The 13,614-nt window shown below is 44.4% G+C and overlaps 2 protein-coding genes and 6 non-coding genes across 8 annotated transcripts in view; 2 read left to right on the top strand and 6 right to left on the bottom strand.

Annotated features, from left to right (window-relative positions):
• Nucleotides 1–7,335, bottom strand: part of CNTROB (centrobin, centriole duplication and spindle assembly protein) — a 28,838-nt gene extending 21,503 nt beyond the window's left edge. The window contains exons 1-4 of the mRNA XM_072399361.1: nucleotides 7,271–7,335; nucleotides 2,187–2,568; nucleotides 802–889; nucleotides 659–716 (exon numbers count right to left, since the gene is read on the bottom strand). Coding sequence (XP_072255462.1) covers nucleotides 659–716; nucleotides 802–889; nucleotides 2,187–2,549 — 509 coding nt within the window. The 5' untranslated portion in view covers nucleotides 2,550–2,568; nucleotides 7,271–7,335. The remainder of the gene's footprint in view (nucleotides 1–658; nucleotides 717–801; nucleotides 890–2,186; nucleotides 2,569–7,270) is intronic.
• On the top strand, nucleotides 3,469–3,542 carry TRNAT-AGU (transfer RNA threonine (anticodon AGU)). Its single transcript has one exon. It is a non-coding gene; the product is annotated as a tRNA-Thr (tRNA).
• TRNAL-AAG (transfer RNA leucine (anticodon AAG)) lies at nucleotides 4,305–4,386 on the bottom strand. The gene has a single exon. It is a non-coding gene; the product is annotated as a tRNA-Leu (tRNA).
• Nucleotides 4,737–4,818, bottom strand: TRNAL-AAG (transfer RNA leucine (anticodon AAG)). The gene has a single exon. It is a non-coding gene; the product is annotated as a tRNA-Leu (tRNA).
• Nucleotides 5,579–5,660, bottom strand: TRNAL-AAG (transfer RNA leucine (anticodon AAG)). The gene has a single exon. It is a non-coding gene; the product is annotated as a tRNA-Leu (tRNA).
• Nucleotides 6,007–6,088, bottom strand: TRNAL-UAG (transfer RNA leucine (anticodon UAG)). The gene has a single exon. It is a non-coding gene; the product is annotated as a tRNA-Leu (tRNA).
• On the bottom strand, nucleotides 6,504–6,585 carry TRNAL-AAG (transfer RNA leucine (anticodon AAG)). Its single transcript has one exon. It is a non-coding gene; the product is annotated as a tRNA-Leu (tRNA).
• A 217-nt stretch (nucleotides 7,336–7,552) lies between the features above and the next one.
• On the top strand, nucleotides 7,553–13,517 carry TRAPPC1 (trafficking protein particle complex subunit 1). Its single transcript, XM_072399360.1, has 5 exons — nucleotides 7,553–7,681; nucleotides 8,101–8,199; nucleotides 9,694–9,764; nucleotides 11,037–11,175; nucleotides 12,564–13,517. The coding sequence occupies exons 2-5, from the start codon at nucleotides 8,101–8,103 to the stop codon at nucleotides 12,690–12,692; spliced, it is 438 nt and encodes a 145-aa protein (XP_072255461.1). The 5' UTR covers nucleotides 7,553–7,681; the 3' UTR covers nucleotides 12,693–13,517.
• Nucleotides 13,518–13,614: the final 97 nt, after the last annotated feature.

Here is a 13,614-nt window from a genome sequence, read left to right as displayed (position 1 = left end):
TTCGGTCATAGAAGTTTAGCATTACATATAAATGTTACCCAGGGGGGAAGTCTGCATGGAATAGCATTCTGCATATGAATACCCTGTCCTCCAAACTGACTGTTGCGCTTGAGGGCATTTTAATACTTGCAAAACTCCTCCTAATGGCCAGCCTAGTGTTTCCCTCAGGGGCTATCGGGAGGGCTGCAGTTACAGAGAAGCAGCAATGATTTGGCTGCATTACAGAGAAGCACAAAGACCTTGTGATTTCTATAATTGTGTCGAAGTATATAATGAAAACAAAAGATTTATTTAAAGTGGAACTAAAGCCAAAATAATGGATTAGGCGGGTGTGTATTGCAGAAAGAGGCAGGAGATGTCCCCTTCTGCAATAACCTGTCTTACCTGCCTGATCGCGCCGCTGAAATGTGAAGAAGCTGAGCTGCCTGTGTGAACCAGGGATTAATGAACTTCTGTGCGCCTTGCAATGGAACATGCATAGAGGTGTCTGATGGATTTAGAGTCACTTTAAAAATGTAATATTCTTTTTAATAGGGAGATGAGGAGAGAATAAAATAAAGATGTAATAAGGACCTTACAGGTGCATCTCATAGGATTCTGCTACCAAGGGGTAGGGTAGTGACCCTTTCTGACCACTATACAGAGAAGCATAACATACCTCAGCAGGGTGCTCGTGCTGTCGCTGTGTTGCTCCAAAGCTGTATCAGGAACATCACCTTTGAAGAGAGACATGATAAATGGAAAATTCCAGTACTTCCAGCTTCTGTACCCTGCCACATACCCTGCATATTCTCCACTTACCATGCACTGTCATTGGGTTACCCAGGGTCAGCATGTTTTTCAGGTGAAACCTCAGGGACTCCATCTGGGAGATGTAGGAAGATGCTTCCTGCAAAAACAAATAGATCAGCATTTAAAGCAGTGCACCACCCTAACAAACATATACCATGTCTTAATTTACTTTTTAAATTAAAAACATCTTTGCATGTTCTGGTTACCGCTTGTTTAACTTATAGTAGCTCTGTGCACCGTCTCATGTCTGTCATGTCATCCTGGGTCTCAGGAGTGAAAAACACCATACATGTTCACCCATCATGATAGGACCTATCAATTCATCCATAATGGTGGGTTCCATCATCCACTTTACCTATTGATATCTATGTGACAAACATCTGTCCCTATGGGGTCCCCGAACCCTTCACACTGGAGATCTGACTCTGATTGGACCAATCCCTATCATTCAGCTACCCAATGTGGGAGCCTAAAGGCCAGAAAAGACACTGGACTAATAAATGGATGTGCTGGAGCTTAGATCCACCAAGGCCACAATATCAAAGACCTGAGCTTGGACAATGCAAAATTCTTTTTCATTTGGGATACAATGGGCACACCTGAGACCGGTGCTATTTGGGTTATTATTGGAAAGATTTTGCCTTGCTTCCTTTATCACCAGCATCTGGAAGATCTCCCCATGTGAGAAAACAGGCAGAAGTAAAAGCAATAGAAAACTCGGAAACCACTCGGCACTTATTAGTAACCACCCGGCTGTTTTTGGGTGATTACTGCAGGGTTCTCCCCAGGCCCTTTTAGCTGGGCGCACCACCCGGCACTTTTTAGCACCCACCCAGCTGTTTTTGGGTGGTTACTGAAGCGTTTGGTCACAATACAGGTGCTGCCACTCGCCTACAATTTCTTCCCACCCAGCTGAAAAAAATTTCTGGGTTGAGCACTGTACTGAAGAGTTGGGTCACAATACAGGGGGTTCCAAACAACTAAAATTTCTTCCCACCCAGCTTAAAATTGAACACTAGTGCCCATGATGGGAAGAGTTCTTATACTCACTTGACCCACAGGCCCATCTTTTACCATCACTCCATTCCAAATCTGCAGTTTTTGTCATTCTCTTTGAAGCTTCCAGTAGTGTCAGATGTGAAGTGTTCCCAGCTACACACTGTGGTGCCTTCCCATGACACCTATGTAAGTACAGGAATCAGCAGGTTTCATATCAGAGGAAGGCATAACAGCGAGTGTCAGGGAAGAGGAATCTGACAAAACCAGAAGTGGTAAATGCTATATAGACTGGCAAATGCTAAGAGAAGGTAATAGACAAGACCATAGGGGAGGTGGGTATGATACCTTGCTACCCTGACATGATCACTTCCTGTCCTATCCCCCTGAGGTCTTACCTTTCGTCCAGAAGCCTCCACACCTTCCTGCAGCCTGCGGGACATTTCATCGGCAAGCTCATCCACCTCGGAGGTCATGGAAGAACCTTCAACCTGCTTCTGCTCTCCTAAGGTTGGGAGTTTGGCTTCCACGTCCCTTTCCATTTCATCAAGCTCTCGGCTGCGTCTGAGGGATGTGTAGAGCTTAGCGGTGACTTCGGATGAAGCTGCACGTCGGACAGAGGAAGGAGAGAAATGGGCCGGTGGAGATGAGGAGAGGTTGGGAATGGAATGATGAGGAGATGGAGGAGAGGACAAAGGAAGAGGCTCTATACCACTGAGAAGAGAAGCGTCTTGAAATGAGAAGGCATGAGGGAGAGCCATGAAAAACAAAGGGCTAGAGCTGAGGAGAAAAGAAAAAAAAATGTATTAGATTCAATGCTTACCATAATCAAAACTTTATTTGAAGCATATTAAATACATCATACATACATACATAATACATACATTATATACATTGATATATAAATTGATCATTTGCTTTTGTCAAGTATTCAAAATACTATCCAAAGAATTGATTTGTACTGAAAAAAAAAACTTTGGCTGCCTGCATGTTAATGATATCAGATCATCGATTTACTTTACAGCTAAACAGTAGAAAAGTCTAGAGCGACCCCTGCTGGCTTCAATTATGAAAAATGTATATAGCCCAGTACATAAAAAAATAGTTACAGACCCATCAGATATTCTCCTTTAAATGTATATCTAAAGCAAAACGTATCCATGTCATGTCGAATACAGTAGAGAATAATGGCTTTCATTCAACATTGGGATTAACAGCCCCCCCCCCAATTCTCCTAAAAAAAATGAATGGGAGCACAAAGCCTCCCGAGAGGCTTTTGGGTGCTCCTTCTGGGTTCTGGGCTCTTGTCCTAGCACCTCAGGCATGTGCAGAAAGAGCCTTTTTTGTGAAAAGGGGAAAAAAAATTGCAGACCCCTTGCATGCGCAGAGATCGGCATCAAGATTGGATCAAGTTTTTTTCCTACGTATGTCACCCAATCTCGCACTTGGGTCGGGTGACATAGAAAGAAGAATCCGTAAGAAGAAGCAAAGATGGCGGCATGCGGCACCGAGACGGGTTCTAGGACGCCGTGGGATCTGATGGAAGAGACATCCGGACTGATTGACTGCTCTGCGGGATTAAAGGTAATTGTATTTTTTGTGTTTTTCAGTTTACTTCCTCTTTAAATGCCCCATATTGCCCATGTTAACATGATGCAGTGATCATTCCTATCCACAAGTGGCGCTGTGGCTTAGTTGGTTAAAGCGCCTGTCTAGTAAACAGGAGATCCTGAGTTCGAATCTCAGCAGTGCCTTTGTTTTCTATTTTCCTTCTTTGACTACAAGCCACTTCAAGGGGAATAGCAGTGGACACCTAGGTGTGTCTGTTGTATAAGAAAAGACAATATTTGCTGTTCCCAGAAGGATGTTGTCGAAGCTTTTATTACAGCAAAAGATTTCCAACCTCTTTTCTGTGTGCAGTGCCTAAAACTTTCTTTTTTATTAGCAATGATTGACCAACATTCCCCAATATTTTACCCCTGGAGAACCCTTATAATTATTTTTAGGCCTTGGGAAACCTCTGCTAAAATCAGTCAATAAGGGACAACAAAAAACAATATTCGAGTCACACAGGTGGTTCTACCAAGTGGTATTGGCCCCAGATCTATGCAGGGAGGAAGATCAGCCAAAGTTTAGGAAACCCCGAATTACCTTTGGAGGAACCCTTGGGTGTCACAGAACCCCAGTTGAGAATGGCTGCAACAGAGGATGTGACTGTCTTCAGAACGTTGGTTGAGTAATTTTTTTGTTAATCCAGCTCCTAAAAAAGTTAATTTATTCAAGTGATTTACTAGAAGACATTAAAACCTCAAAAATCTCTTGCTTCTTCGTTTAGTTGAATTGGTTTCTCTCCACGCTTCCTCCTCAATGGACACCAGCAGAGGTTAGGAAGCTTTTCAATAAGCTTTTCAGTTTGGATGACTTTATTTTTTGAGGAGGGGGCACACACCTCTTTAATTTTAGTAGAAGGTCTGTTATGGTTTGTATAATGAGAACCTAATAAAGAAAAAGATTGATGGCAGCGGTGGGATTCGAACCCACGCCCCCGAAGAGACTGGAGCCTTAATCCAGCGCCTTAGACCGCTCGGCCACGCTACCTGATGGAAAGTGGCCACTAGGACTACAGCAGGCGTGTGGAATCTCTATGAATTTTCCTTCAAATGGAAACAGATACGGAAACTGATCACTTTCTATCTTTTGGTGGGGAGGCCTAGAGAGTTTACACATCTTTCATTTTTGTAGGTTTGTTTTAAAGCGTCTGTCAAGCCAAAATAGTTTTGGATACTATCCCAGGCTCCAGTACAAAGATTTACCTTTACTTCCTGTTTTCCTAACATTGTGTAACCAGATAGGAAGTTCACAGAACTACACAACATGGAAGCAGACTGACATGAAAATGCATGAAATGGTTTTGAGAATGCTAATTGAAGGCCAAGAGCAAAAATATTTGGCAGCGGTGGGATTCGAACCCACGCCCCCGAAGAGACTGGAGCCTTAATCCAGCGCCTTAGACCGCTCGGCCACGCTACCTTCTTAAAGGAGTCTATGGGGACACCAACAGAGGTCAGAAAACTTCACAATAGGAATATTCCTTCTAAACACATTTTATCAAACTTTGATGAGGAAACACACTTACAACAAACTTTGATGAGGAAACTGATCACTTTCATTCCAAGTAACTAATGCAATACACATGGACTGATATGAAAATGCTTTTTTTAGAAGAGCCGGGGAAGTCTAGAACACTAGTCTAGAAAACCAAAACCTGACCACTTTGTAACATTTTGTGAGGGGGCCCAGAGAGTATAAGCATTCTTCAATTTACGTAGAAAGTCTATTTTAAAGCTTCTGTCGAGCCAAAAAGTTTTGGATAATGTGTCTCTATAGAAGTTTATTGGAATGCAAAAACCTCCAGTTGGCAGCAGTGGGACTGATGATGGGAGAAGTGAAGGCAAATGTAAAGCTCCATGTAGTGGTTATGGTGGACCTTACCTGCTATATGCCCCAACAACAAATCACCTAAGAAATTAGTATTACACTTACCCCATTTCATCTTCCACATTGCTAAATGTGATATCTTCCTCTTTCTAGCTAGAGTCTTGGGGAATGTAGAGCGGGCTGTGGCTGTATGGTAATGCAAAATAAAGATTCTACCAACATGGTGTAACCAGGCAGGTAGTCCATGGAACTTTACAACATGGCTTTGAAAATGTGTTTTTAGGACAGTGGGGGGAAGACTAGAACTTCTGTTGGCTGCAGAGCAGGCCATGGGAATGCAAAAACAACTACTTGGCAGCGGTGGGATTCGAACCCACGCCCCCGAAGAGACTGGAGCCTTAATCCAGCGCCTTAGACCGCTCGGCCACGCTACCTCCTTATCATGAATTTCTCGGGACACCAGCAGAGGTCAACAAAACCAAAAACTGATCACTTTGTATCTTTTTGTAAGGTGGCCCCAGAGAGTATAAGAATTCTTCAATTTACATAGAAAGTCTATTTTAAAGCTTCTGTGGAGCCAAATAGTTTTGGATAATTTCCCAAACTCCAATGGAAAGATTTGTCCTGACTGCCTGCCTGTTCTCCCAACATGGTGTACCCGGACAGGAAATATGCAAAACAATACAAGATGGAGATGAAAATGCTTTTTCAGTAGGGGGAAGACTATAACTCCTGTATGCTTGCCATGGCTCTATGTAAGTCCATGGTAATGTAAAAACTTGGCAGCGGTGGGATTCGAACCCACGCCTCCAGAGAGACTGGAGCCTAAATCCAGCGCCTTAGACCGCTCGGCCACGCTACCTCTATGAAGGAGGCCACTGGGACACCAGGAAAGGTTAGAAATGGCTAAGGATGTTACCTCAAAACAAAAACACTTTAAAACTGATCACTTTCTCTACAAGAAAAAAGTTCAGAAGGGCAGAATACCATACATGAGGGCAGTGTTACAGAACTATCCACTGATCGGGAAAAGGACTGTTTAAGCAGACCTTCCATTTTAAAGCATCTGTCAAGCCAAAATAGTTTGGGATAATATCCAAGGCTCCAGTAGAAAGATTTGTCCCTACTTCTTGTTTTCCCAAAACGCAGTACCCACCCAAGAAGTCTGAAAACCCCTACCATGGACTGATGTGAAAATGCTTTTTCTTTAGTAGAGAAGGAAGAAGTCTAGATCATGTGACTGTATAGTGGCCTATGGGATCGCAAAAACATCCAGTTGGCAGCGGTGGGATTCGAACCCACGCCCCCGAAGAGACTGGAGCCTTAATCCAGCGCCTTAGACCGCTCGGCCACGCTACCTCCTTGGAAGAGTCCATTAGCACACCAGTGGAGGTTGGAAATCTTCTAAATAGGAACGCACCTTCAAAACACAAGACCTGTTGGATCAAACGTGATCAGATTCCCAATCACTCTCCATCCAAGATAACCAATCAGAAGAGCAGAATATCACACACAGGGTTATGGAACGACCTACCAATGGATTATCTGAAATTTAATTGGGATCAGTTGAGGGCAAAATCAGCAGAGGATCTTCTTGAGAGTACCAAGCAATGGAGTCTTTACCAGTACATAAAGAGAACCTGTACCACATCATATTAACCAGGGAGGCCAATGAAGGCAAAAGCAAGGCTCCATCTAGTGGTAAAGGAAGGCATTGCACTTTAGGACCCCCTCTCCCAAACCAACTTACACTTACCCTACCTAAGAACCCCTCCCCCCAGCACACACCTGGCTATATAATATATAATGATATTATAATATTATTAGACCCCCCCCAGTACATTATAAAATGATATTATTGCCCCCCAGTACATTATACAATGATATTATTAGACCCCCCCCAATATAACATAAAATGATAATATTAGACCCCCCAGTACATTATACAATGATATTATTAGACCCCTCCCCAGTATAACATATAATGATAATTTTAGACCCCCCAGTACATTATACAATGATATTATTGCCCCCCAGCACTCACCCAGTTCTCTCCTCTCTGTTTGGTGACACTGTAACGTTTCCTTTACTTTGAAACCCGCCTGTGGGGCCGCCGTGTGACGAATTTCTCCTGCGCCGCCCACCGCCAACAACTTCACCATGGCAACCGGCGCAAAGCCGCTACGTATGCCGCCATCTTTGTACATCCCATCCGTTCCCCTTCCTCTTTATGGCAGATTAAAAAAAAAATCAAACAGCGCGCGCGATAGAAACCATCCCAAGCATTGTGCTTTTTTATATTACCAATTCAATTTAGTTCAGAGGATTCCCTTAAAGTTACGCATTTGTGGCCATATTTACTACTGGCAACACCCCGCTAGTTCCCAGGAAGTGTCGCGGTCACGTGGGAGGACGGAAGTGTCTTGTTTCCGGAAGAGCTGAGAGAGGCTGCAGGGTGAGCTGTCACATAAAAAAAACAAACATTAATATTCTCCGTGACGCCGGCGATATATATTATCTGCTCACACTATGTATTAATATTCCATGATTTATTTACTAAAATGGTTTTATTTTGTACTAAGTAGACTATGTGTTGCATGTTGTCATTGTTGTTGTGATCCTGCAGAGATAGAATCCCTATAAAGTGAACCTGTAACCAAGCAATGCAAAATACCTCCTTGTATATTGTCAACAACCAGTAAAAGCTCCTTATATATAGAATGATGGCCATGACAGATTTAAAGGGGCCCCAGACATGGCCGCTGGCATGGTGCCATCTGATTGGATGAAACTTTCCAGCAAGGAGCCATGTAAAAAGCAGAGCGTGATATTGTAGTTTTACTGAGTGCTTTGTTTTGTTTTTATTTTACCCAGATGACCATCCACAACCTTTATATATTTGACCGGAATGGAATCTGTCTGCACTACAGCGAGTGGAACCGCCGCAAACAGGCCGGCATATCCAAAGACGAGGCGAGGCCATAAATGTGACTTTATGTCTCTTCTATATCTCCTCCTAAACCGGCATTGTGCTCCCTCCCTCCCTCCTCCTCCTCTCCTGGGCAAAACTGACTTGTGGCCCTTATGGGGTCCCTGACTGAGGAAGGTCCGGGGCCACTATGCATCTCCCTGTGTCTGCCTCTGCTCCTCCCCCTTCACTTCTGCCTATTCACCTTTTCTTCTGTGTTCTGTGTTCTGTGTCTCCTCCATCTCATCTCCTATTGGTCCTCCTTCCACTCTCTGTCTTCTTGTTTTATATTTCTCCCTCTCTCTCTACTATCACTTTTGTCTTCAGTCATTCTCTGTCTCTCCTCCCTTCTGTATTCCTTGCTTTGCCTTCTGCCGCCGTCTTGCACTTCACCATCTAGCTTCTGTCTCTGCTGTCTCGCTCACGTCCACCGTCACTATCCTCTTGTCTTCTGCCGTCTCGTGCTTGTCCTCCATAATGTCCATCCATCTTGTCCTTCTCTGCCATTGTGCCCCTGGTCTGCCTCCACCATCTTGTTTTTGTCTTCACCATCTCACCTATGTCCGGGCCCACCACTGCCGTCTCTGGAGTGTCCACCATAATGCTCTTGTCTGCTTCTGCGGCCTCACCATTGTCCGCCTTTGCCATCTTGCACTTGTCCACCTTCACCATCTTACTTATGTCCGTCTGTGCCATCTGCCCCTGGTCCACCTCAGCTGTCTCGCTCATGTCCATCTTCACTGTCTCGCACCTGTACACCCCCTCACTTATGTTCATTTCTGCCATTTGCCCCTTATCCACTTCCACCGTCTCATTCTTGTCTTCGCCATCTCACCTATGTCCAGGTCCTTTACTGCTGTCTGCGGAGTGTCCACCATAATGCTCTTGTCTGCTTCTGCGGCCTCACCATTGTCCGCCTTTGCCATCTTGCACTTGTCCACCTTCACCATCTCACTTATGCCCGTCTGTGCCATTTGCCCCTGGTCCACTTCAGCCGTCTCACTCATGTCCACCTCCACTGTCTTGCACCTGTACACCCTCTCGCTTATGTCCATCTTTGCCATTTGCCCCTGATCCACCTTCGCTGTCCTGCACTTTTTCACCATATTGTTCTTGTGCGCCTCTGCCGCCACGTGCCAGTCCATTATAATGCTCATTTCTGCCTCAGCTGCCTCGCCCTTGTCGGCCTCCCCCATCTCGCTCATGTCCATCTCTTGGGTGCTTGTCCACACTAATGTTCTTGTACGCCTCAACCACTCTGCCCTTGTCTGACTTTTCACTCTTGTCCGCTTCTGATGCTTCACAGTTGCCCACCTCTGCACCCTTTCCCACCTCTGATGTTGTGCTCTGTCTGTCCTTCCTTTCTATCTCCTACTTTCCCTTTTTGTATTTTCTTTCTCTCTTCATTCTCATCACCTCCTCCCCATCTTCTGGTCCTGTCCTTCTCCCCTCATCTCTGCATCGACTCCTCTTTAATGTCTCTTTGTTTCTTCCTCTAGGAGTTCAAGCTCATGTACGGCATGCTGTTTTCCATCCGCTCCTTTGTCAGTAAAATGAGCCCGGTGGACATGTATCCTTGTAGTAAATCTTTGCTGTAGTTTTATCTGCTGGACTGAAAAATTGGACAGCCATGTGCTGCCAGTACAGCCTTTCTCTGCCTTTTAACATAAGGGAACCTCTGCTATATTTACTATATCCAAAGCTCACAGTACATTAGTGTGGTGGTCAGTAAGAACAATTCCTCTTACATTGCTGTTCATTGTAAAGAATGTCACACTTACAGATAGCCAAAAAGATTGGTGTCACCTAAACTGACCCGAGAGGCTCAAATTGTGCTCATGGAACCCCTAGCAACCTCTGGAGGAAAGATGGTCCTTGGTTCCAGATGGTCCTTTGTGCACAATTTAGTATTGCTGTCTACTTGTAAGGTAAGAGGGGATCAACATTATTAAAAGATAACAATACTTTCATATAACGTACATTTGTCTCAGCTCCCCCAACCTTCCACTGCCAAAGATTCTCGCCCTCCTGAATCTTACAATCACAGGCCACTGCAATCCTCACATCCAGCTGCTTACATCTTCTTTCCTCTGGCCTGGCCTGTACTGTTGCTGATTGACTGCTATCAGGGTCATCTACTGAAAGAGAAATCAATCTTTAGTGACTTTGAGTTGAGGCCAAATATTGTACATTGTTCTCTTCATGGACAGTAAGTGAGAGGAAATCTCCAGAATAAATATACAGGCAGTAATAACAATTAGACAGAAGTTCCAACATTTTCCTACTTTATTATTATTACACTGTATTTATATAGCACTGACATATTACACAGCGCTGTACAAAGTCCATAGTCATGTCACTAGCTGTCCCTCAAAGGGGTTCATAATCTAATGTCCCTGCCATAGTCATATGTCATTTTTACAGGCAAAGGTCAATTTTGGTGGGGAAACCAATTAACATAGCTCGATGTTTTTGGAATGTGGGAAGAAAACCGCAGTACCTGGAGGAAACCCACATAAACACGGGGAGAACCTGCAAATTCCATTTAGATAGTGCCCTGGTTTTCCAACCTAGTCCCCTGAGATTCCAACCTGGGACCCAGTGCTGCAGAGGTCAGAGTGCTTTATCCAAAAGAAAAACCCAACTATATAGTCTACGTTATATTCCCATCTGGCCCCAACAGAGAGCCAAAGAGAAGAGCAATATGGTGTCTCAGCTGTCAGGAAAAATCAGGTCTGTGGTTTGCAGGTTTACTCTCAGCATGTGACACTCCTGAAGCTGCACAGGACATTTCTTGTCAGGTAGACCTATAGCATGTTCTTCCTTAACCGCTTGGCTACAGGAAAGACGGCTTCCTCGCCTTCCAGACCAGCAAATACAAGCTGCACTACTACGAGACACCGAGTGGTCTAAAGATGGTCATGAACACAGATCTGAGCGTAGCCAATGCCCGGGACGTCCTGCACCAGATCTACAGCACGGTAAGAGCAGCTAAATTAATGTAGTGGTTATGAAGTACAGAAATGTGAGTGAAGGGGTTACTAGGCAGAGATGCGGTGCCTTTAATCTAGACAAAAAAACACAAAAATACATACTGCAGATTTATAAAGCAGAGCGATGTGCTGCACATTGCACTCCGCTGGCTTGGGAAGGCCAGAGCTGGCAGAGAGCAATGGAAATTAAGGGTGATGGGGTTTTACAACACAGCAGTTATGGGTGGTGGGCAGAATCTGCAGTAAACAGAGAGAACTTTATAGAGAATAAACACCTTGGCCTTTGTTTCTACCAATGAGTACTAAAATGCGAACCTCAGTTTGCTTACCCCAGAATTTACCCGAAATCTGCTTTCTATTCTAAGTGAGCGTAGTATTTTATATTATATTTACCTGTCATCTTTCAATCTTTTACTCACCTATCCTCAATCCTTCGAGATCATCCTAAAAGGCTACTATTGTAATTTTGGCCCAGGCCCAGTGTGGGCATTATGCAACAGATCCCATTTGGATCAGAAAAAGAATAATAGGCACAAGGTGGCGCTGTGGCTTGGTTGGATGCCCTGTGGCCCCTGCATGCTGGTGTTCTGGACCAGTGTTCCAACACAGCTTGTCACAGATGGGTCCATATTCTGAGAGAGAAGGGCTGACCAGATATGTAGGAAGGGTTAGGACGCTGCGTGGAGAATCCAGTGTCACAGCTGTGCAAAGCCTCTTCCACCACAGATGAGTCAAACTGCAGATCTTCACTCGATCACCCCACAAGGAGCAATGGACTTTCCTAGCAGTGGCAGTCGTCAGACACACATGAATAGAGTATAGGATGGTGCAGATATGACAGGCAATATCATTACAAAAGACAAGTCTAAGGTCAGGGTGAGCAGCAAACACACATAAGCCCAATCTAGAATTAGTAAACATAATGACAGGAACACACTAGAGAACTAGAGTCAGACGCAGGAGTACAGTAGAAATGCAGACACTGAAATGTAGTGATGTGTTACTTGAACACCTAACCATGCATTGTAAGGCATTAAAAGTCAATTGCTGATCAAGAGAGCCACCTTCAGGTAAAATCTAGAATTACCACTGACCTGGCACACCCAGAAGTGACGGGAGCTGCACCGCTAGCTCTGCAAGTGAGCCACCTTCAGGTAAAACCTAGAAATACCACTGACATGCCACACCTAGAAGTTTCAGGAGCTTCACTGCTAGCTCTGCAAGAGGGCCACCTTCAGGTGAAACCTAGAATTACCTCTGACCTGGCACACCCAGAAGTGTCAGGAGCTGTACTACTATAGGAAGAGTCAAGTAAGTATTCAGCCTGATCTATTCCAAAGTGCAGCTGCCTGATAACACTTTTTCGTTGTGTACAGATTTACGTGGAATACGTGGTGAAAAATTCCCTCTGTTCTCTCAACGAGCCCATACAAAGTGAACTTTTCAAGAGTAAACTAGACTTGTTCATCCGCAATCTGCCATACTTTTCTGCTCGAGCAGCCTAGAGATGACTATCGGCGTCCATTTCCTTGTACATGGACTCTTCCTCCGACACCGGTCTGATCTACAGAATATGGATGTCCAGATATCATTGGAGCTGTATAGATATCATTTTAGACGATCCCAGATCCGAGGCCGCCATCCTCATCCCTTCCCTCGTTTCACTACAAGTTTCCTGACCTAGAAGGAGTGAGAAGCCAGAAATGTGGAAACTCTGGACTTGCATGTTGCAGATTACTGGGTAAAAATGAAGAACCTCGGACTGATACTCCAGTGTTTGGTGAACATGTTGGACCACGGGAAAGTTTATTTTTCCTTTTCTTCAATACAATAAAAGAACCTCTCTGATCACCAATGTCAGAATTTTTGCTCCACTTATTTGAGTGGTCAAAGTAGGATCCAGATTTGATTCCTATTTGGATGCCTTTCACCCAACACCTGGGCTTACAACTGATCTCTGAAGAGTTTCATTTATATATTGGGGAATCTATTGATGGGATCTCTGCACGCAGAGAGGTTCTCACCACTTCTAGGTCTGTACACCTCCTTTTCCCACCATTCTTGTGCTGGGTTCCTGGGTCTGTACCGCTGCTGTCCCCATTTTAAGAAATTCCCACCATCCTTCTGTTGAGTTTACAGGTCTGCTTGTGTGCGTACCTGCTGTGCTATTATGAGGAGCTCCACAACTGTGGCGATGTGCTGCATACACAAACACCATATAAGAAAATATTCCATTTGTTACCGCCACAGTGATTCCATGTAAGAGAGGTGGCAGAGCGATGTGTATAGAAATGTTTGTCTGCACGTCTTATTAAATGTATTTAATGAAATATTTTTGTACTTTTGTGATTGTATTTGACAACATAACTCAGACAGAAGGGTGCTATGAGTTTGTCCTCCTCCTGCAGGGTGACACAGACAGAAGGG

Source organism: Pyxicephalus adspersus, chromosome 2 (genome assembly GCF_032062135.1).
Source record: "Pyxicephalus adspersus chromosome 2, UCB_Pads_2.0, whole genome shotgun sequence".
NCBI classification, from domain to species: domain Eukaryota; kingdom Metazoa; phylum Chordata; class Amphibia; order Anura; family Pyxicephalidae; genus Pyxicephalus; species Pyxicephalus adspersus.
The sequence above is the reverse complement of the archived record's forward strand: the minus strand, read 5'-3'. Positions and strand labels throughout refer to the sequence as shown.

Bases quoted from the DNA above. Each gene is read 5' to 3' on its own strand.
- TRAPPC1 (XM_072399360.1), top strand. From the start codon at position 8,101: ATGACCATCCACAACCTTTATATATTTGACCGGAATGGAATCTGTCTG. The intron at 9,765-11,036 runs GTATCCTTGTAG...GCTTGGCTACAG, and splicing joins AAAATGAGCCCGGTGGACAT to GAAAGACGGCTTCCTCGCCT. The intron at 11,176-12,563 runs GTAAGAGCAGCT...CGTTGTGTACAG, and splicing joins TGCACCAGATCTACAGCACG to ATTTACGTGGAATACGTGGT.